This window comes from Cyprinodon tularosa, unplaced genomic scaffold (genome assembly GCF_016077235.1).
Source record: "Cyprinodon tularosa strain WSP-4 unplaced genomic scaffold, ASM1607723v1 ctg71, whole genome shotgun sequence".
Classification (NCBI taxonomy): Eukaryota; Metazoa; Chordata; class Actinopteri; order Cyprinodontiformes; family Cyprinodontidae; genus Cyprinodon; species Cyprinodon tularosa.
In genome coordinates, this window is record NW_024039463.1 from 610,756 (window position 1) to 632,446 (window position 21,691).

At 40.4% G+C, this 21,691-nt stretch overlaps 1 protein-coding gene and 1 long non-coding RNA gene across 3 annotated transcripts in view; one reads left to right on the top strand and one right to left on the bottom strand.

The window, feature by feature from the left end:
• Positions 1-21,691, top strand: part of iqsec3b (IQ motif and Sec7 domain ArfGEF 3b) — a 79,022-nt gene that overhangs the window by 27,313 nt on the left and 30,018 nt on the right. For both annotated transcript variants that reach the window (XM_038268889.1, XM_038268888.1), the window contains exons 3-7: positions 9,756-9,873; positions 10,717-11,118; positions 13,599-14,320; positions 14,952-15,113; positions 18,985-19,107. In XM_038268889.1, coding sequence (XP_038124817.1) covers positions 9,756-9,873; positions 10,717-11,118; positions 13,599-14,320; positions 14,952-15,113; positions 18,985-19,107 — 1,527 coding nt within the window. The remainder of the gene's footprint in view (positions 1-9,755; positions 9,874-10,716; positions 11,119-13,598; positions 14,321-14,951; positions 15,114-18,984; positions 19,108-21,691) is intronic.
• Positions 1,077-19,217, bottom strand: LOC119772458. Its single transcript, XR_005279257.1, has 4 exons — positions 18,968-19,217; positions 2,869-3,060; positions 1,516-1,581; positions 1,077-1,432 (listed from the first exon to the last, which is right to left on the bottom strand). It is a non-coding gene; the product is annotated as an uncharacterized LOC119772458 (long non-coding RNA).

Sequence of the window (21,691 nt, forward strand, 5' to 3'; positions counted from 1 at the left end):
CATGGGGAAAAGCAATACTAGCATATGTATTTTGCACCGAGAAAACCTGTCAAAGATTTGATTCTGTAATAATGTTGGTTGAACAGAAACAGGGAAAGGGGTCTTATTCTGTCCGAAAAATCTGACTCAAATTTAGAAAGAGGGCTTTCCTTTACTGACCGATAATATATCACAATCTTTCTGTTTAAGATTTCTTTAAATTTTCTTACATCGGAAAAGGAAAGAGGTGTTTGATCAGAAAGTCCTGCCCGCCTTTGCCACGCTCTAGCCTGATCAGAAACCTCTACAAGGGAGAGATTTGGAATGCTAACCAGGCTACATTTTTTGCGAAGCAAAATTGATAATTCTCATTATTGATCACAATTAATTGTCTTCTCTTTCTTTTTATTAATTCTTGGATTATTATTATTTCAAGTTTTAGTCTGCCTCTCACATGAGGATTTCGAATCAGCTGGAGAATGAATTCTATGTTATCCTTTTCAGTTATTACCGAATTAGATTGTATTCAAAATGATTCAAGATCCTCCATGACATTTTCTCCATTATCATTTACAGTAAAGTGTGTGATGAGACCCTTCATCGGTTACTACTTCCAGTTGTATGACATCATTCCTACGAGCAATCAGTCTTATTCTCAACCAGATTGGATAAAACATTCATCATTCTAATGAATATTTCTGCTAAATCTCCCTCTGAACCATTCTGATTTAGTGAGAGCCGTTCCCTAATTTCCACATTATTGATATTTTCTCTGTTTAGGGTTCGTGCCCCTTCTCCACTACCAGATTGAATAATATTCTGAGAAGTGTGGGGATGGTTTATTGGTAAAAGATTTTTATCTAAAGGAGTTCTTTCTGCCTGGTTTTGTCTGGACAATTCGCTCAGCGCTTTTTCCAAACAAATTAAATGATCCAAATGATTTTCTTGCTGCAGAGGTGGATTTTGAGAAAGATTTGTAGCTTCTATGGGTGAGGTCAGATTTAAAGAAGAACCAGCGTCATTTAAAGGGCTTATTTCATTGCCCAAATTCCGTAAAACTGCTTCAGAGACATTTTCATCTAAAGAGGTTCTTATATTTAATGTATTTTGAAAAGATTCTGTTTGTGCTGCATTTTGATTTTCGCTAGAATGAGAAACATTCGGGGTTGTGTTTAACTGAGATGAATGTGGGTCGACATCTTTGTTCAATATTGTTTTCATTAAAAAAACTTTCTACATATGGAAAACGCATTAATCAGAGTGGAAAGACGAAGTCTGGGGTCTTCGTCTCTAATGGTGGGTGAAGAAAGAATCCCGGGGACGGCTGCGAATGCGTGAAAAGCCAGGCGTCGAGTTTCTGCTCTGTTGCGAGGTAAAGAAATGATGCCTTCCATTCGATTTATGGCCGACGAAATGTTTCTCGGATTGCTGCAGCTTCTCCTTCGATTTCCTACTGATGAAAAATAAAGCATTTTAGTAAGATTGATTTAAAAACCAAAAATAAATCCTAAAAACCACAAATAAAAAGATATTTACTTTCATTTCTCCGTCTCCTTGAATGATGGGCTCTTAATCTGTTCCTTAGAGCAGGAGGGGGTGTGTCTAAGATATAAAAAACATTATATGATTACAGAGCTGCCAACTTTTCACCAAACCTTGGGGTGAGATTTTGAAATAGTTTGGACAGGAAACCTCGTCAGGCTTAGATGAGGATAGGTTCAGCTATAGATTTGAGGTTTTCAGAGTATTTAATTGAAACAAAGTCACAAAATGTGGAACTCTTATAAAACAATAAATGTTACTGAGTAACAATAAGTGGTCTGTAGGTATGTGGACCATCTTTCTCACAATATACATTATTTTCCTGATTCTGGTGATTTTTAGAGAATTGATGTAAAGCAGAATGGGCCCTCCTAAAATAATTGCATCTTAAATATACTTTAAACTAAGTATTTCACAACTTTGTTAATTAATTATTCTCTGCAGTTCGAGTAAATTAAACAATGGGGAACTAATAAGCTATAACTGGATTACTGGCACTGATACAGTAACCAATGCAATCGAAACCTATGCAAACTAAACTGTGTATGAATATTTGGTAATAGGCTAAGGATTAAATTCAATATGTTATTCAATATGTAATATTATTTATATGTTTTAAGAACAAAGCGGCGCACGTATGACCGCTGAACTGCTGCTAGTTTTACTCACATGCCTGGAAAATGTCTAGTGCTACTACCACAGATGATCTCGCTCTCGAAATGGAATTAAACGATTCAGATTAGCTAGCCGAATTAATAGAAGGGGTAGAGCGTAGCCGCCTGTGGGCCGGGCTGCCTGTCACAACTTCAGTCCGGCACGCGGATGACGTCATACACACTCTGCTTTGTTTTTAAAAGATATAAAAATAAAAAAAATATTACCGCGGATGTCTGGTGGACAGTGATTCGCCTACATGTTATGAATGCTGGCGTACCATAAATGATAAATTATGAACAGTTTAGTTTGTGCCTTCAAGTCGTTACCCATAGGAAGACGTTACTTGGATATGACTTAACGGAATATCTTCACAGCTTCAAATGACACAAAACTCATATGGGTGAGTAGAACATGATGTAATAACGTAAAATCAAGGGCCCAGTGTAAAAAAAACGGCATTCCCCTTTAAGTAATGCCAATGCAAAAGATGTTTGCCCCAGAACTTAAACCTGAAAGGATTGATCCATTATCTAGATGGATGTTGTAAAATATGGAGTTTTTGCAGGTTAATTTCCCTTTTGGAACAGTGTAGATTGAGCCTGAGGTTCTGCTGCCACCGCTCAATATACATTGGTTATTGCCTGGCCACCCTAATATACATTTTCTGGCTACGCCTCTGAATAAGCTTACCTCCTCTTGGGTGGTTTGAGCGAGCTGTGCATTGACGGTCTGATCGGGTGTGAGGGAGCTAGGCGCTGGAACCAGCGCGGGAGCCCGGAGAAGCAGCTCCCTGGATGCTTCGGGGAGGATGCGCAGCAGATTGGAACCTCTGGAACCGCTGGATGGAGAGGGGTCCGTCCTGTTCATCCGTCAGAGAAAAACCTCCAAACAAAGCCGGATTATTATCATTCTGTGAAAAAGTTGGCCTCTCTCTTCGATTATCCGAGATGGGATCTGGAAAGACCACAGTTCGGTGAAGATTAGTTTTTTTCCCACCAAACCTCTGTTTTCAATTTCTTTCTTATTAAAAGCCTTACCCAAATCGAGGTCCGACAGTTGAACATCATCGAGATCGGAATCTTGAAATACATTTAAAGAAAAAAAATAATAAACAGAGTTTTTAAAAGAAAGCAGATCTTATAAAGGTTTTGGTTTTTACCTAAAACAATGGTTGGAATTAATGGGTTAATTTTAGCCACTGTGATCTACCCTTTATAAATAAATTAAGTAAAAGGAAAAGTTTGTATTTAAATCTATTAATGTAGAAAATTACTACTTACTCCGCAGCATGGTTGTGAGCCGTCCGAATGGAAATACACCCCCCTGTTCATGCGTCCTTTAACAGGAAGCACCCCCCCCCCATGTTTACACTCTGAGTTTACGTCCCAAGTCTCCCGGAAGTTCCCGGAGTCTCCCTGATATAAATAGTTGTTTCATAAATGCAAATTTTTGAGAAAAAAACCTGACTTTTCAGTTTTTCTGATTGAATTTAAACATATATTTACAATTCGACCTTCTACAAATAAAAAAGCAAAAACAACTTTTTTGGCTTGCAATCAAATTGGAATTTTAGATAATGTATTGTGTTAATTCACTATGGCATCTCGTATTTTTTGTCACCTTTGGTAGTGTTTTCCTTTAAACAAGAGTATTTTGTCATTTCTTATTATACTTTTATTGTTTTCTGTTAATGCTCCCCCTGGCAAATGTTTTTGTTGTTTTGTGATATGTTCACAATGTAGTTGTGTCTTGTTGTGTATTGTAAGTAATAAAGTTTATATAAAAAAAAAAGATATAAATAGTTGTTCACAGATGCCTGCGAGTCGGATAAATTATCCCGGATTTTAGACTATGCAAGGTGGTGATTTTTTTAAATGCGAGTGAGAGCGGGCAGGCAATACAACAATTCGTGCATCATGTGCGAATTATAGAACTACTGTGATTGCGCAGACAACAAGAGAGAGTGGGGTGTGAGGAGGAGGTTGCTGGTGAACAGAGGCGTAAACAGAAACTTTAAATAAGGGTGGCCAGGCAATAACCATCATACACTGAGGGGTGGCCAAAAGTGGATTGGCACCAGAACCTCAGGCTCAATCTACACTGTTCCAACAGGAACAAGCAAAAAGTCCATATTCCTAAATAAAGACAAACTATAGTTTCTTACAGTCTTTGCTAACAAATAGATGCATATATTTAAACATCCGTCTAGATAAAAGCTATATTGGATAAAATTCTTTGAGGTTTGAGTTCTGGAGGGAACATGTTTTCCATCGTCATTACTTACCTACTTTTATCAATTTCATTCTACATTAAATTGATATTTGCAAGTAGCCTACTAATATCTACATAAATTGATAATTGAATAGGCTTTTGTTAAAATAGTTATTTACAGTATCTATAATTTCACTGAAGACTCTTAGATGACTTGCAGAGACACATCATTTTCTCTTTACGGCATATAACACAAAATCTAGTTCTGAAAGAGCATGAATTCTTTACTAATCATCTCTAATGTTGATGTGCATAATTAACCACAGTGTTTTTGTTGTCAAGTGATTGTTAATAATGTAGTAATAATGTTTTGAATATTCTACTTGAGAGAAAAAAAATGGGGTTGCCAATGATTGACTTAGGGTGGTCATGGCCACCCCTGGCCCCCCATCTAGCTCTGCCCCTGCTTTTGAAACCTGTGCAGCGTATCTGTCCAAAGCGATGCTCTGTTCACATAGCGTTCCAGGGGACTGGTTGTCAGAGAGCTGATTGGATCAGCCCGATAAATTTCTCTGGGTTACTCTCCGGCAGTCACCTAGTTACCACTCAAAGCTGTGCATCCTGTGAAACGGCAGAGGTTGAATCCTCGAGTAAAAAACGAAAATATAGGACTAATTTTACAGCAGAATATACTAAAGTATATCCACGTCTAGTGAAGGTGAGGAACAGTGGTGAATCTAGACCAAATGTACCAGGGGGCATGGGATTCAAATATATTAAGAGAGCTGCATGAAGTGAAATTTCTTTTCAATTATGTTCAATAAAAATTCCATTTCTTATGAGGTCAATATACATTTATAATTTAGGAATTTTACATATTTCTGACTTAATTTAAGTTAAGACTGCCATTTTCTATAAAGTTTGAATTAGAACTCAAGAAAAAGTCTTAAATTAAACTGTAAAAATTAGAGCATTTTTTTTATGTGTTGTGAGAAAAAAAAACTTTAAGAGACACAAACTGGGATCTTATCTCAATACCATTGAAGCTATCGCCTTATTGTTTTTGAATAATTAGTCAAACAGAAGTTGTAAAGAAAAAGAATGAAATAGATCCAAAAGACCTATCAGTAACCATGTCTGATCATAATTAGAATTTCTTTTAAGTATAATTTCTTCAGTACAGGGGCCATAAAGGGGCCAGGACATGATCTACAGGGGCACTGGCCCCCTGTCTAGAACCAGCCATCATGAGGAATGATGACACCATGGCGAGGTGCACTGTACAGTATGCTGAACTGAGTTTTGTGTGTAGTTGTTGTTGTTTAAATAACACAAAAGGAAAGAGGGGTATCTTAAAAAATTAAAGTTCCATGTGGATATATTTTGAAACTGTTTTTTTTTTTTTTAGAATGTGGGAAAGGAGAAAATGTTTAAACCCTTTATAGAGCAAATACTTTGAAAATCTAAATTTCAAGCCAATAGTGTTCTTGGAATCCAGGAAAAGACCTTATTACCTTTGTAAAATTGAGAAAATATGGATATTTTGATGGCAAAAATGTACACTATATTGCCAAAAGTATTTGCTCACCTGCCTTGACTCACATATGAGCTTAAGTGACATCCCGTTCCTAATCCATAGGGTTCAATATGACGTCGGTCCACCCTTTGCAGCTAGAACAGCTTCAACTCTTCTGGGAAGGCTGTCCACAAGGTTTAGGAGTGTGTTTATGGGAATTTTTGACCATTCTTCCAGAAGCGCATTTGTGAGGTCGCACACTGATGTTGGACGAGAAGGCCTGGCTCTCAGTCTCCGCTCTAATTCATCCCAAAGGTGTTCTATCGGGTTGAGGTCAGGACTCTGTGCAGGCCAGTCAAGTTCATCCACACCAGACTCTGTCATCCATGTCTTTATGGACCTTGCTTTGTGCACTGGTGCACAGTCATGTTGGAAGAGGAAGGGGCCAGCTCCAAACTGTTCCCACAAAGTTGGGAGCATGGAATTGTCCAAAATGTCTTGGTATGCTGAAGCATTCAGAGTTCCTTTCACTGGAACTAAGGGGCCAAGCCCAGCTCCTGAAAAACAACCCCACACCATAATCCCCCCTCCACCAAACTTTACACTTGGCACAATGCAGTCAGACAAGTACCGTTCTCCTGGCAACCGCCAAACCCAGACCCGTCCATCAGATTGCCAGATGGAGAAGCGCGATTCGTCACTCCAGAGAACGCGTCTCCACTGCTCTAGAGTCCAGTGGCGGCGTGCTTTACACCACCGCATCCGACGCTTTGCATTGCACTTGGTGATGTATGGCTTGGATGCAGCTGCTCGACCATGGAAACCCATTCCATGAAGCTCTCTGCGCACTGTTCTTGAGCTAATCTGAAGGCCACATGAAGTTTGGAGGTCTGTAGTGATTGACTCTGCAGAAAGTTGGCGACCTCTTCGCACTATGCGCGTCAGCATCCGCTGACCCCGCTCCGTCAGTTTACGTGGCCTACCACTTCGTGGCTGAGTTGCTGTCGTTCCCAAACACTTCAATTTTCTTATAATACAGCTGACAGTTGACTGTGGAATATTTAGGAGCGAGGAAATTTCACGACTGGATTTGTTGCACAGGTGGCATCCTATCACAGTTCCACGCTGGAATTCACTGAGCTCCTGAGAGCGACCCATTCTTTCACAAATGTTTGTAAAAACAGTCTGCATGCCTAGGTGCTTGAATTTATACACCTGTGGCCATGGAAGTGATTGGAACACCTGATTCCAATAATTTGGATGGGTGAGCAAATACTTTTGGCAATATAGTGTATGTCGATGTAATAACAAGAAATGCCAACTTGCCCGTATATATTAAGTATAGGTACAGCATAACCTAAGAGACATTAATGCTGATACTGGCAATAATTTTTTTAGATTATAAACCTAAATATAATTGTTAAAGGCTTATTAATTTTTAACTTTACTTTCTACTCAACTTTGAGATTTTTTTTGTTGTTGTTGTTTTTTTTTTTTTTTTTACCTTTTTTTAGTTTTTGTTAACTTTATTTTAACTTAATTTACAGTAGGTTATATACACTATATTGCCAAAAGTATTTGCTCACCCATCCAAATTATTGGAATCAGGTGTTCCAATCACTTCCATGGCCACAGGTGTATAAATTCAAGCACCTAGGCATGCAGACTGTTTTTACAAACATTTGTGAAAGAATGGGTCGCTCTCAGGAGCTCAGTGAATTCCAGCGTGGAACTGTGATAGGATGCCACCTGTGCAACAAATCCAGTCGTGAAATTTCCTCGCTCCTAAATATTCCACAGTCAACTGTCAGCTGTATTATAAGAAAATGGAAGTGTTTGGGAACGACAGCAACTCAACCACGAAGTGGTAGGCCACGTAAACTGACGGAGCGGGGTCAGCGGATGCTGACGCGCATAGTGCGAAGAGGTCGCCAACTTTCTGCAGAGTCAATCACTACAGACCTCCAAACTTCATGTGGCCTTCAGATTAGCTCAAGAACAGTGCGCAGAGAGCTTCATGGAATGGGTTTCCATGGTCGAGCAGCTGCATCCAAGCCATACATCACCAAGTGCAATGCAAAGCGTCGGATGTGGTGGTGTAAAGCACGCCGCCACTGGACTCTAGAGCAGTGGAGACGCGTTCTCTGGAGTGACGAATCGCGCTTCTCCATCTGGCAATCTGATGGACGGGTCTGGGTTTGGCGGTTGCCAGGAGAACGGTACTTGTCTGACTGCATTGTGCCAAGTGTAAAGTTTGGTGGAGGGGGGGATTATGGTGTGGGGTTGTTTTTCAGGAGCTGGGCTTGGCCCCTTAGTTCCAGTGAAAGGAACTCTGAATGCTTCAGCATACCAAGACATTTTGGACAATTCCATGCTCCCAACTTTGTGGGAACAGTTTGGAGCTGGCCCCTTCCTCTTCCAACATGACTGTGCACCAGTGCACAAAGCAAGGTCCATAAAGACATGGATGACAGAGTCTGGTGTGGATGAACTTGACTGGCCTGCACAGAGTCCTGACCTCAACCCGATAGAACACCTTTGGGATGAATTAGAGCGGAGACTGAGAGCCAGGCCTTCTCGTCCAACATCAGTGTGCGACCTCACAAATGCGCTTCTGGAAGAATGGTCAAAAATTCCCATAAACACACTCCTAAACCTTGTGAACAGCCTTCCCAGAAGAGTTGAAGCTGTTCTAGCTGCAAAGGGTGGACCGACGTCATATTGAACCCTATGGATTAGGAACGGGATGTCACTTAAGCTCATATGTGAGTCAAGGCAGGTGAGCAAATACTTTTGGCAATATAGTGTATCATTGAAGGGATCATCTAATTGGTCAAATTACAAAATAAGATGTACTATGTAGCAGAATGGCTGGATATAGATCTCTCCATTTGTAAGGGGTATGCAAGTGATCAAAAACAGTAACTTGCCCTATAAAGGGTTGTAGGTTGGCTGATGGATATGTCGGGAAGACTGTCAGAAAATGTGCATATATTTACAGAGTCAAGAGTGGTTTGTTGAAAGAGGTGAGAATAATGTTGTTTAGGAAGAAGAACGTTTGTCAAAGAGGCAGAAATGTGGGTTTTTGGATTAAAAACAGGTATAGAATAGTTTAAACACATTTTAAACCCTCATTGGAGATAATTTGACACTTCCATCACCCTCAGAAGGGTGGCCTTTAATCATGAGCTTTGAAGAGCTTTTTTTAAATCTCTCTTACTTATGATCTCATTGTACTTGTTTGCAGAATAAACTGTGGTCATCTTTATGTCTTGTCTGTCAAAGTTTGTGCAAACTTATATTTCATTATTTTAGGTTTAGGCAAATAGTAATTTCAAAGAACATATTATCTTGCATGACCTATTTTGAAGAGTGACCAAAAGGTAATTGATTTCTATCCTCCACTAAAAAGATGAATTTTCCCTAGTTAAATATTAGATTTTCCGATATACTGCAGCAATAAAAAAAATATTCATTGAGTTTATCTTAAATTCTTTTTTAACTCTTCTACAACGTGGAATTCAACTGTTTTGAACTATATGGATAGAGTATATTTAGAAAGTGAGAAAAGGGAAGCTTCTGGGCACTTTGTACTGTCAACTTTTTTGTATTCAGTCATCGCATCCAGTGCTTTGCTCCTGTGACTTGTAATGGAGCCACAAGTCTGACCAAATAAGAGTGGACACGGAAAGTCAGTCATCTGCCCCCAGGCCATGACAGTCCACGCTCTGCCTCATTTATAAACCTCTTCCCACTCTGCAGAGCTGATGGCCAGGCCCCTGTGATGATTGCTGGGTTTTGGTCATTGGCGAGAGGATCTGATATCTCTCTGCTGTTATTTCCCTCGCAGCGCACCTATCCTGAGCCTGGAGGATGGGACGTCCTCTGGTGGAGGACAGGAAGTGAAGGGGATCAAGAGGGAGGGACCCAGCGAGTATGAAATCAATTTGGAAAACAAAAACAAACAGGTAGGCTTTGTTTCCAAGTGGTTCTTGGTTGGGTGGAATAAAAGCTACTGACACTACCTTGTTTAACTCACGCAGGTGCGTGAGGGAAGATTTCTTGACAAAAAAGATTTCCATTTAGATCTATTTCCGTCTCTGTTGACATGAAAAAGAACACCCAGGATACCGAGTGCCAGAGCGACAGGAACAGAGGAGAGGGAGATGCTAGGTTGTCATGGTAACTGCTAATAACTACTTGTGGTGGCTGAAGATGTCTTTATTCCTCATATTGAGCAACTGAAAGGTCCACTTGTGTTGCTGCAGTGCTCTGGTGCACGAATCCCCTTTCGGTCCGACCGGACGCACAGCAGCCACATGAGAGGCTGTCTTCTGTTTTTGTCTGTCCCCTGTCCCTCAGGTCATTTCACTCTACGCTCTGGCTCTCATCCTCCTCCAAAATATTAGAGGGTGTAATCCTGAGAGATGATAAGATTTTTGGATACAGCCTTCAACAAATAGGCTTATATTTCTTTTATGCATTAGCAACTGTGTCATGGTCCATTTATCTTTCCTCAAATATTTTTATAAGCAGATGAATGATGATTGAATATTTTCCCTTTTCACCACTACATAGAGCCAACAGATAATTAGGAATACCACTAAGAAGTGGGTGAGTGTGTACTTCAAGATTCCTCTTGGCTCTTTTGATCTTTTTGCTCAAAAATGGCAGCATGTTTGACTGCTGCTGAATGATTAAAACATGTTCCAGTGGGTTTATCACTCTTGCAGTGTTTTTCAGTGACTCTCAGAGCAATTTAAAGGTGTTTGATGTGCTCACTCCCCCTCACTGCCTTCCTGTGCCTTCAGATAGAGGAGCTGGAGCAAAAATACGGAGGGCATCTGATTGCAAGGCGGGCAGCGCGCCGCATCCAGACTGCCTTCCGCCAGTATCAGCTAAGCAAGAACTTCCAGAAGATCCGCAACTCGCTTTCAGAGAGCAAGCTTCCTCGGCGGATATCGCTGCGCCACCCCAGCCCCTCATCCCGCAGCAGGAATGCGGCCCAGAGACACAGCTATACTCTGCATCCGGGAGGAGGACAGATACCGTTACGATCTAAAACTCCACCCCCACCGCCATGTCGTTCCACATCCCTTCCGCCGTCACCCGCCTCTGCCCCAGCACCTACCCCCTCATCAGCTCCAAGCCAGACTCCACCTCAGACAGCTGGACCTACACTCACACAGCTGGAAGACTGCTTCTCTGAACAGGTCAGTGTATTTAAAATGTCAGACCTTGGAGTTACAGTCAAAATCTAATGAGTTGTTGAAATGTTAGAGAAATTTATGTTCACTAAGATGGAATTTCAGTAACTTGAAATGATAGAATAACAGTAATGTAATGCAGCATAAATTAAGGGGTGGGACCATCAAAACAAACAAACCTGTCTCCATAAAAGTTTGGTTTGTGCCTAAAATCTAATAAGAATGCAAATTATAACAAATGTAGCTATCTAATTAGATAAATGGCCATTTTTATTGTAAACTGACATTAAACTGCAGTGCCCCCTTTATTCTGTTCTGTTTACTCTGACATTTCTGAATTAAATCTATTGCCTTTATTACCTTTAGAAGTCACCTGATTAGTAAATGAGTGCCCATGTGTTCTGCTTCACTGTCCTCCAATCTGGCCTTTATGGAAGAGTGGCTTAAAAAATGAACACTTCACATAACCCTGAATAACCATCCCTACAGGGAAATTGTGATGGCAGCTTTGTACTTTGTGCACAATTTCTTTACTAAATGAGGGAGTGGTGATGGGAAGATGGGTGAAGCTAAATACAAGGAACCCTTAAGCTGCAAACCCAAAAGCCCTTAATCTACTTTCAGATCAAAGCATATTTTGTGTTTAAATGATCCAGTTCAAGTCCAGAGATAGATCCTTGAGAATATCTGAGAACAACAACTGAAAATAGATTATATGCATATTTCAGTCATTAAATGTGCAAAGCTGGTATAGAGTCATACCAAACAGAGATAAAACATGGTTGTGGCAGCATCATAACATGTTTTAGATAAGGTTACAGTTTGTTAGAGCTTTAGGAAAGTGGATAGAGTGGAAATATGAGGAATATCTTAGAAAGGCACAATGTTTGACACAGTCATTGTCTGATATGTTGGGAATAACAAATGGAAAGGTCAGCAACCTGGTGGATTAGATGCTGCATCATATTAAGCAAAGTTTTGGACACTCTATTATACATAATGACGGACAGATAAGCTGCATGACACATTGTGCCTTTTTGGACAACATGTTAGGCTATGCACTTAGTGGTCTGAATACTTTTATAAAAAACACATTATTTGGTTATGCTTGTTTGGAACAAAAATGTATGAAACACTTTAGGCCTCACATTTGCTCTGGTTGTTCTGGCTGTTCTCTACAAACTTGTACTGGTTGTACTCTTCAGTCTCATTGCCCGGGGGCAGCAGACTTGGCAGAGAGGCCTAGAGAGGACAGACTTCTCTCTACCCAGACACCTCCAATTCTTCTGGTGGAAGCCAAAGCCATTTGGGGGTCAGCCAAGAGACACAGTCTAAGGGGCATGTCCTGGGCTATCCCTTTGGACTCCTCCCCTTGGGACTGGTCTGGAACACCTCTCAAATGGTTTCTTAGTTCTGGTAAAGATGCAGGTAGCAACATTTGGGATCAACAGCAGCTGACTGATCCACTTCTGGGGAGACCCGTGGAGACCCATGAAGACCCTGTGCCATAGATAATGGCACGGGGTCTTAGACTATCGATACACCCAGATTTAAACCCTCATTCACCTTTTGCTTAAGTTTTGTTTTAATCCAGCTGGAGAACATTTTGGCTCATCCATGCATTGATTTCTTTCATGCATTTTCCTTCAAAGAATTTGAGTGCTGGGGAAATTAATAGATGAACTCATAGTGCAGTGGGATCTGTGGCACTGGTCTGGTCTTTTTCTGGACTTCGATAACATGACTGACAGAGGGCATCCTGAAATGCCCTGCGCTGCCTTCACTACCCATGCCAAGTCCTTCCTCTCCTGTGCCGTGCAGCTTCTGTTCTATGCGGTCTTGCTGAGACACATGATGCTTTCCATTGTGGGCCTCTAAAGGTTTGTTAGTGGCTGAGAGGAGAATACAGATCATTTTTAACTTGCAGAGAAATGAGAGCCAATGTTGAGCTTTCTTCACCAGGTGGGAGGTGTTCTCACTCCAGGAAATGTCAGAGAGGATGTGAATGCCCAAGAGTTTTATGCCAATCCATGAAACAGTATGCAGATCAAAACAGTTTTGTGATGAACGTTTATTTTTGCTCCAAAGTTTGTATGTGTTATCAAGCCACACTGATGCCTTCCTAATGTGCAATCTATGTGTTGAAATGTACCCTGAGCTACAGGATCTAAGCCTTCTAGGACTTACTTGTTTATAATTTTCTTTACCCTTAGTGGTCTGTACAGAAGAGTTCTAATGTTTACAGTTAAAACGGAACTAGACAGTGAATCAATTTGTAGTTTCAAAAGCCACTAATTACCCTTTTGTAGACCAGCAGCCATGGTTATGTCAGAGCACTTTCATTGCTGGAAATGTGCTCTGACATGTCTTACAGTACTCATTAATTATCAGCCAGAACTTATGAACTTTTCTGTTCAGACAGCCTTGCACTGACCTAATTTAGTTGCTGATTTAATTGAAGTTTTTTTGCATTATTTTATGTGCAGCTTCATTCCTTGGCTCAGTCCATCGATGACGCTCTTCGTGGATGGAGTTTGGCAGAGGGAGGAGAGGGGAAAGGACTTCTGATGGACCCCGGGGCCCTTCGTGCAGCCGCAGAAAGCGCCGGCCTTCCCCGCAGTGCGAGCTCCCTGCTCATGGCTTTCAGGGACGTAACTGTTCACATTGACAGCAACAGCTCCTACACCATCTCTTCCGCTACCACTACCACCACCACCTCTTTGGGAAATGCAAGCGGAGGACAGCCAGGCAGCAGGAAACCTTCTGTTAGTGGGACAGGGGGAGGAGGAGACGGGCAGTCCATGGAGGAACCTGAGTTTCCTGCACCCCCTCCCAGCGAGGAGCTGGAAATGGTCGATCCGGGATCCAGGCGGGGCTCGGCAGTGACAGCTGCAGTGGGGGTCGGAATGGAGGGAGAAAACAGCTCAGACAGACTGGAGTCCTCCACTTCCACCTCTACGTCCACCTCAATGTCCACCTCAGTCCAGTCTAATCAGCAGCCTGCTCAAATTTACACCCAGTACCAGCAGTATCACTACACTCATCCTCAGCAGGTCCCTGGGGGCTCGAGCCCTGAGGCCCTCCAGGCCCTGGTCGTGTCTTTGCCAAGGGACCGCTGCCAGGATCCAATCTCCTGCCGCTCCCCAACCCTGTCCACTGATACCCATCGCAAACGCCTCTACAGGATTGGACTCAACCTGTTCAATGTGTGAGTGGGCTGGCAGTTCTTATAAAGCTCTGTGACAAAATATAAACATGTTAAATATTTCTGCATCCGCTGGCAAAGACTTCAAAGCATTGATGTTTGTTTTGAATAAACTCCCAACAACCCTTTAAAATCGTTATATTGTTGCTTGTAATTGCCAGGGGGAGGTGTCTGTTTATTAGCATCTTGTGATTGTGTGATGCTCATAAAAAGGAATATCAGAAAAAGATGTAGAAAAAGAGAAGTTTAAAGTGCAGCAGAATAGTGGAGACAGTAGAGGAGGCCATTGACAATGTGAGATTTGCTCAGGTTCTATAAATAGATTACACGGTTGGCCTTCATTTTATATTGGTTAATACAAATTAAAGTGAATGAGCCCAGTGACAGATGAGCTGATCCCAAAGTCTTTAGCCAACAGCTTTTCTGCATGAATGCATGCTTCTTTTAACAGTTTTAACAGGACAATCTCTAACACCCACACTCACACATATTAAGCGCATTTACACATCTTCTGTCTCCACCCCCCCCCCCCCACACACACACACACACTTAAACATTTACATTTAAAAGTACGAAATTCAAACCTACAGTGCCAACTCTAACACTGCTGCTTCTCTGTGTTTCGCAATGCTAGGAACCCAGAGAGAGGCATCCACTTCCTGATCACACGTGGGTTCGTCCCAGACACGGCCATAGGAGTGGCACACTTTCTGCTGCAGAGGAAGGGACTCAGCCGACAGATGATTGGAGAATTCCTGGGCAACAGCAAGCTGCAGTTTAACAGAGATGTCCTGGAGTAAGTGCACTAAATATATTTGAAGTTTCCGGCTCTGAGAGCAACATGCACCGGACCTTGCAAAAGCATTTAAACGCCAATACGCACAAATCTGAAAAGAGTGCTGTACTACTCTTATTTCACTAGATCAATGACATCTAGGACCATAAAACTGTTAAGAACTGCTTTGTAAAGACCTCATTTGTATACAGAGAGTTTATAAAAAATGAACGTACAATACTCTGTGTATACAAAAGAACAATAAAGTTTGTCTAAGTCTACAGAGATAAAATAATAAATATTTCATCTATACACTGGAAGGGGGTAAAGACTAATACAAACATCATAATGTAGGAGCGCTCACCCAATAAGTTAATTTTAAAAAGCCCAAGAAATACATCAGACAGGTCATGAATAAAAGTAAGACTTCTAAACATTTGCTTTTAATACGAAGATCATCAACATCATCATCATTCTCAAAAGAATCTGAAATTGAAACTACAAAAGAAGTACATTAATCCACAACCTGAGGGTTAAGGAGCCAATAGGTTTTAGCCAAGGCTGACTGTTTAGGGGTTAAACAGTGATAAAGGAAGAGGAGCTCTAACAGTCAAACAAACAATTGATGACAGTTTTAAGTGGTGCATTGAACAAAACTAGCTTGTATTACTCATAAATTAGGTTGACAGAAATCACAAGAACTATCTTTTGCATGAGGCAATCAGCCATGAGAATAAGTTTTTAAAACGGTGCTGTAATTGTAAAACTTACACAGCATATCACTCTGAGCCCAATATCTGCAAAGTAAGACACGGTGGTAGTGGGGTTATGCTGATGAGATGTCTTCTTCAAAAGTGAAGTGAAAGCTACTCAGAGTTGAATTGAATATTGATGAACTTGAACACATTGCAGCCCTGGAAGAAAGGACTTGCAGATTTAATTGCTTATAATGGTATTTCTATTGACTTTGAGATCCCAAGTACAAATGCCCTTTAATTTTGATATAAAGAAACAGAAAGAACTTTACAGTGGTGGTATTTTGTCTTGTCTTTTATAAAACTGCCACAAAAATCCATCCATACAAATTTATGGGTCTACATCTTTTCCCCATTAATGAAATAAGAAAAAGTTCAGGGACTGTCAACAGTTTTTAGGTTCAACATAATCTCTCAAACTCAAGAATATGCAGGAGTTTAATGTGTATTAAGAGTTCAAATTTCAACTAAACTATGCCAATTACAATTGAACTACATGAAAATTTATAAGTTTAACATAGACACCATTTAAAGGGCCCTCACTCGCATTTTCTACAGATTACAGCTTCGGTTCATAGCTCCCTGTGGAAGGAGAATACTCCTCCATCCCTTAAAGAGTATTAGATTTATAACAAAGGTTTTAATAGATTTAGAACAATTTATGATAGGTTCTAACGTCACAAGGTAATTTTATAAACTTACTGGTAAGATGCTCTATTCTCTAGGCATGATATATGTTACTATTAGACTTTCAAAGCATAAGATGTGTAAGCTTTCAACCTAAAAGTTTTAGTTTTCAAAGAAATGTCTCACTGATCCTGTTACTACCCATATATATATAAATAAGTCATGTCATTGTAGTAAAAAAAGATGAATGTAACTGAAGGTAATATTGACAATTTCTTATAGAAATTATAAAGATAAGACTAAATTATATCTACAGTACTGTGCACCTCTCTGGTGAACCCCCCTAACAGCTGGGTTTATTTCCACCAGCTCCTTGCAACTGCAGCTTGATCTTATAAAGGTGTGTAAACCAATAAAAACAAGTAAGAGATGCACACTTTCAACCCCTGCCTTATTTGACCGTCGGAAGTACCTAAAAAAGATGCAAAATTTTAACAAAGGTTTAGTTAAAAAGTTGAGGTACATCCATGAATCTGCACAGTTTGGTCAGTAGAACACGAAAAAATGGTTTGCTTATGTAGTTTGCAAAATTGCAAATGCAAATCTCCTTGCACCTACTTTGAACATCTGCTGTGCATGCACAAACAGTGTTTTTGGACACACAACCCTTCTCAGGATCAGATTCTGAGAACAGAGCAAAATCCAAAATGACAGAAGCAAGGTCCAAACAAAATACGTTGAAGGCTGTTAAGACTTTAGACTGGGCCAGGGCTTCAGCTGTTGCGCTGATGCCATTTTTTGGCCCTGATACTGATACCTGATACCTGGCTGTGCAGTATTGGCCGATACCGATACCATCTGTTTGAAATTGATGTGTGTGTCTATATATGAAGAACTGCATACTATTTAGATGTAAAACAATTGCCATCATGGCTTTGTCAAGATGCTGCCTACCTTTGTGAAGCAGGAAAAAGACTAATACAAAGTGAATCCAGTAGAACTTTTTATTGCCTACCTGGAATGGGTGAAAATAGTTGAATAAACTGTTGGCTCTCAAAATTGTATTGGTTCCCTATTTGTTGGTACTCGCTGATACCGATACCACCATTTCAGTGCAGTATCGGGGCCCTGCCTGATACTGGTATCGGTATCGTTGCAACACTGGCTTTAACAGGATAATAACCCCAGACACATGATTTAGATAAAAACACATTTATGTGTTCAAATGGTCCAGTAAAAATGCAGCCAATTGAGAATCAATGTTGAGTCTTTAAAGGTGATGTTCACTGGTGCCTTGCATCTATTCTGACTGATCTTAGGTTGTTATGTAAAAAACAACATTAATAAATGTATTACATTCATCATTTAGCAGCCATTTTCCTGTCTGGTTGCTTTTGGAAAGGGTTGTGTGAATATATAACAAAATTTAAAAACTTTTTAAAGATTTTTTGCAACTTTTGCTGAACTATCGCCTAACATCCAGATCAATATATCGAGTTAGGTGGGTGTAGCATGAAGATATTTGGAAATATGAATACTTTTGCTAGACCCAGCAATTAATAAAGCACATTTTAATGGGCAGAACAAACAGAAGGATGGGAATGAAATAAAAGGAGTCCACCATTTAAGCACATTTGGAGAGGGTGAACAAACCCAGATGTTTTTAAAATCACCTGGTGTTTTTAATAGATTGTTTTGACATTATGCTCTATCAAAGTCAAAGCTCCTCCATAATATTGGAAACAAAAGCAGATAAAATCCACCTGACCTTTCAGCCCATCTAAAGTTGTTTTGGCTTTCACATCACATCAAAGGCAAAGGAAGATTTTTATCTATTATCGTTTTCCTACTTCACTGGGTTTTAACTAGGAAGATAAAAGATTCATTGGGAGATTTTTTTTTTATATTGGATTTTGATAGATTGTAATTTTGTGTCATTAACAGATCCACATGATAACAAAGCAGACTTTGCTGAAATGCATCTGTGAATGAATGTATTTAACTACCCTTTCTGCTTCTAATCGATGCTCAGAGATTCAGGATGGAGGGGTGTTTAGATGAGGTTGTTGTAAAGATTGCAAAAATAGGTCACTGCTTCGAACATGCTCATAAATACCCAGTCTCACTTTTCGTTCACTGACTTAAATAGACACGTGTGATATGCACAAGCTCACAAATGTATATTTGGATTCTCTGCTATGTATTTCCATTAATGCCACTGCCTGGCTTCAGCCTTTCATGTTCTTCCTCTTTGTCCTCGCGCAGTTGGATTTCTTTATTTTTCCTCCTTTTGCTTATCTCCAACTGAGACCTGATACTTTCCTCTCTATTTCATACCTGTGTTCACATATGCCATATTCTTCTAGGTCAGAAAATGAAATATGACTTTAAAGAGAAAGAATTAGCATTAGCACAGACACTATTTGCTGCAAATACAGAGCATTTTATTTACTCACAACTACTGAACCCAGCTTCTTATTTATTTTTTCCTACCTGCCTCTTCTTCATAGCTGTGTAGTGGATGAGATGGATTTCTCAGGAATGGAACTTGACGAGGCCCTGAGAAAGTTTCAGGCTCATGTTCGAGTTCAAGGAGAAGCACAGAAGGTGGAGAGACTCATCGAAGCCTTCAGGTAAGAGCTGTCAGTCCCCTTCACTTTCAGTGCTTTTTAAATCAACCCAAAATCTAACAGATGAGTGAGTGAGTGAGTCAGCGAGTGAGCAAGTGAGTGAGCAAGTTAGCGAGTTAGTGACTAAGTGAATCAACGAATGAGTGAGTGAGCAAGTGAGTGAATGAGCGAGTTAATGAGTGACTTAGTGAATGAGTGTGCAAGTGAGCGAGAGAGCGAGTGAGTTATTGAGTTAGGCATTTTAAGGGGTTTCAATGAATCAACTTTGTGCCTGCAGCAGCATATGCAGAACAAGAAAACAGTGACAGATAATGCAGCTTGCATATTTTGCAATCTCCGTGCAGCCTTGAGGGTACCTTGAGTATTCTGAGTGACAAACTAATTGGCCAACTGTTCAGACTTACAAAGTACTTTACTAGTTCTGATGTCTCATTACAGCAAGCTCTGATGACACCAGAGCAGCTTATCATTAGCAAATTACAATGATTGCCTGTAACCTTTGGCTAAACTTGGCAATGTTTCCTGATTGTAAGCCTATCACAACGGAGACTGGCACTGCAGGCAATCGGTGTGTGTGCTCCACAGGACAAAAATAGATGCTCTGTTTTACCATCTTTCTCTCCACGATCACATTGCTGATAGATAGTTAAAGATTCTATATGTTCAATGAAATTTTATTCCCTGTCTTGCAAGTATCTTTTGCTGGGATTTTTATCTTATAGACTAACATTTACATCCACTTCCACCTAGCTCAGTACTTTCTAGCACAGCCTTTGGCTGCACCTCTTTTGGGGTTTGTCTCAACAAACTCTTAGAGATTGCTGTTTTCCTATTATTCCAGGCAAAGAAGCTCAGGCTTTAGTTTTGGACTTTGACTAAGACATTTAAACACATGAATATTACATGAATATGCTATTTGACTTCAGGCATTCGAGTTTAGCTCTGGATGAAAATACACAGCTGTAGGCTTCTTGAAAAACACGACCCTCCCTAGTTTCATGTGCTGTGCAGCCTTTCACTGAATTGACTTGTATTTATTTCCATTCACCTATACATAAAATCAGCATCTCATTTGTCTCTGCTTAGAGGAATTATCTTAATAGCCTACAGCACGGTGCTGCTACTTCCATTATGTACTATTGGCAAGGCTTTTTTGACATGATGGCATGAGGATCTTGAGTGACCAGAGGATCTTAATTTAATATTTCTTTTACAAAGCTTGTGACACACGTTCAAATGTACCTATTACAGTATGGCCTCCTGTCCAGAATGTCTTCTTGCCACTTTTCTATAAAGAACTTCTGTCATACAAACAGTTTGTTTGCAATTGTGGCATCACTTCATTTTGGGGTGACTTAAAAATGCACGGTAGGGTGGTAACAGCTGAAGATTCGGTTACACAATCTCACTATGTTTTAAACCTTTGCACAGCTCTGTTTCTGACCTCTCTGTGTGCTCCTGGTTCTTCCTGGTGCATTTTGTTCACTTATTTTCTCTGACAAACCTCTTAGATCTTCACCAAACAGTTGAAAGTACATTAAACCTACAATATGAGGATAACCCCTTGCTCACACTGGCTCCGGTGCAGTTACCGAGCCGACGGAGACCGCAACTCCCGCACACCCCCTCTCACACCGCCCTTTTGACTACGGTGCGGTGCGGCTCTGCGGCTCCGGCAACAGGTCCGGAGATTTAACAGAAGTTCACTTGAGTTCACGTAACTTCACGCGATAACACGGCCCAAATAAAGGATTTTTGCGAGAGCTTGTTGCGGAGGGCTCCGGCACGCCGCAAGGATAGCTTTCTTGCTGAATTTTCTGCAGCGCCGGAGTGTCTCGTAACCGCAGCCGGACAGCTCAGCAGCCGGTGAGAGAGGTTTACGTCTTTTTAATGACTTGGAATCACTGCGGCGCCGCACCCACCGCACCGCAACGGTAAGACCGGAGTCGGTGTGAGCCTGGGGTAACAAGCAATTGTAATATTTTAGTTGGTTTCCAACTTGAGTTGAATTCCCTCTTCCATCAACCGCCACTTTAAAGTAGTGCAGGTGTTTCATTGCTCCGATGATCCCAGGGTATATGTTGTATCCGTGGTGGCTGGTGAACTTTTCTCCAGGGGTGGCTATGAATTAAAATAGACGTATACCAAAAACCAATCAAACATATACTTAGTTATCACACCAGTATATTTATATGAATGCTAACAACAAAAAACATTATGAAAACACTTTATATATAAAAAAACATAATTTCATGCATAGGTTTACTTTTTGAACATAAATCTTGCCCTTCTGAGGTTTTGCGATGGTAAATCTGTGTTTTGCATGGACCAATATTATGTCGCAAACCTAAAAAAAAAAAATGTGCCAGTTTAATAATGGAGAAGTTATTGATCAGCTTTATACTTTTTTTTTTATATATAGACCATTTTCTGAGAATGTGTTTATTTATGAGCAACTAAGCAAATTAACAAACCTCTTGAAAAAGTACACGATATAATATTATTTTCCATGTGAATCCTAGATTGTTCATGCTTTCTTGCCTTTTCTCTTTTTCCCTGCTGGATCAGATACTGACATTTGAAAAAG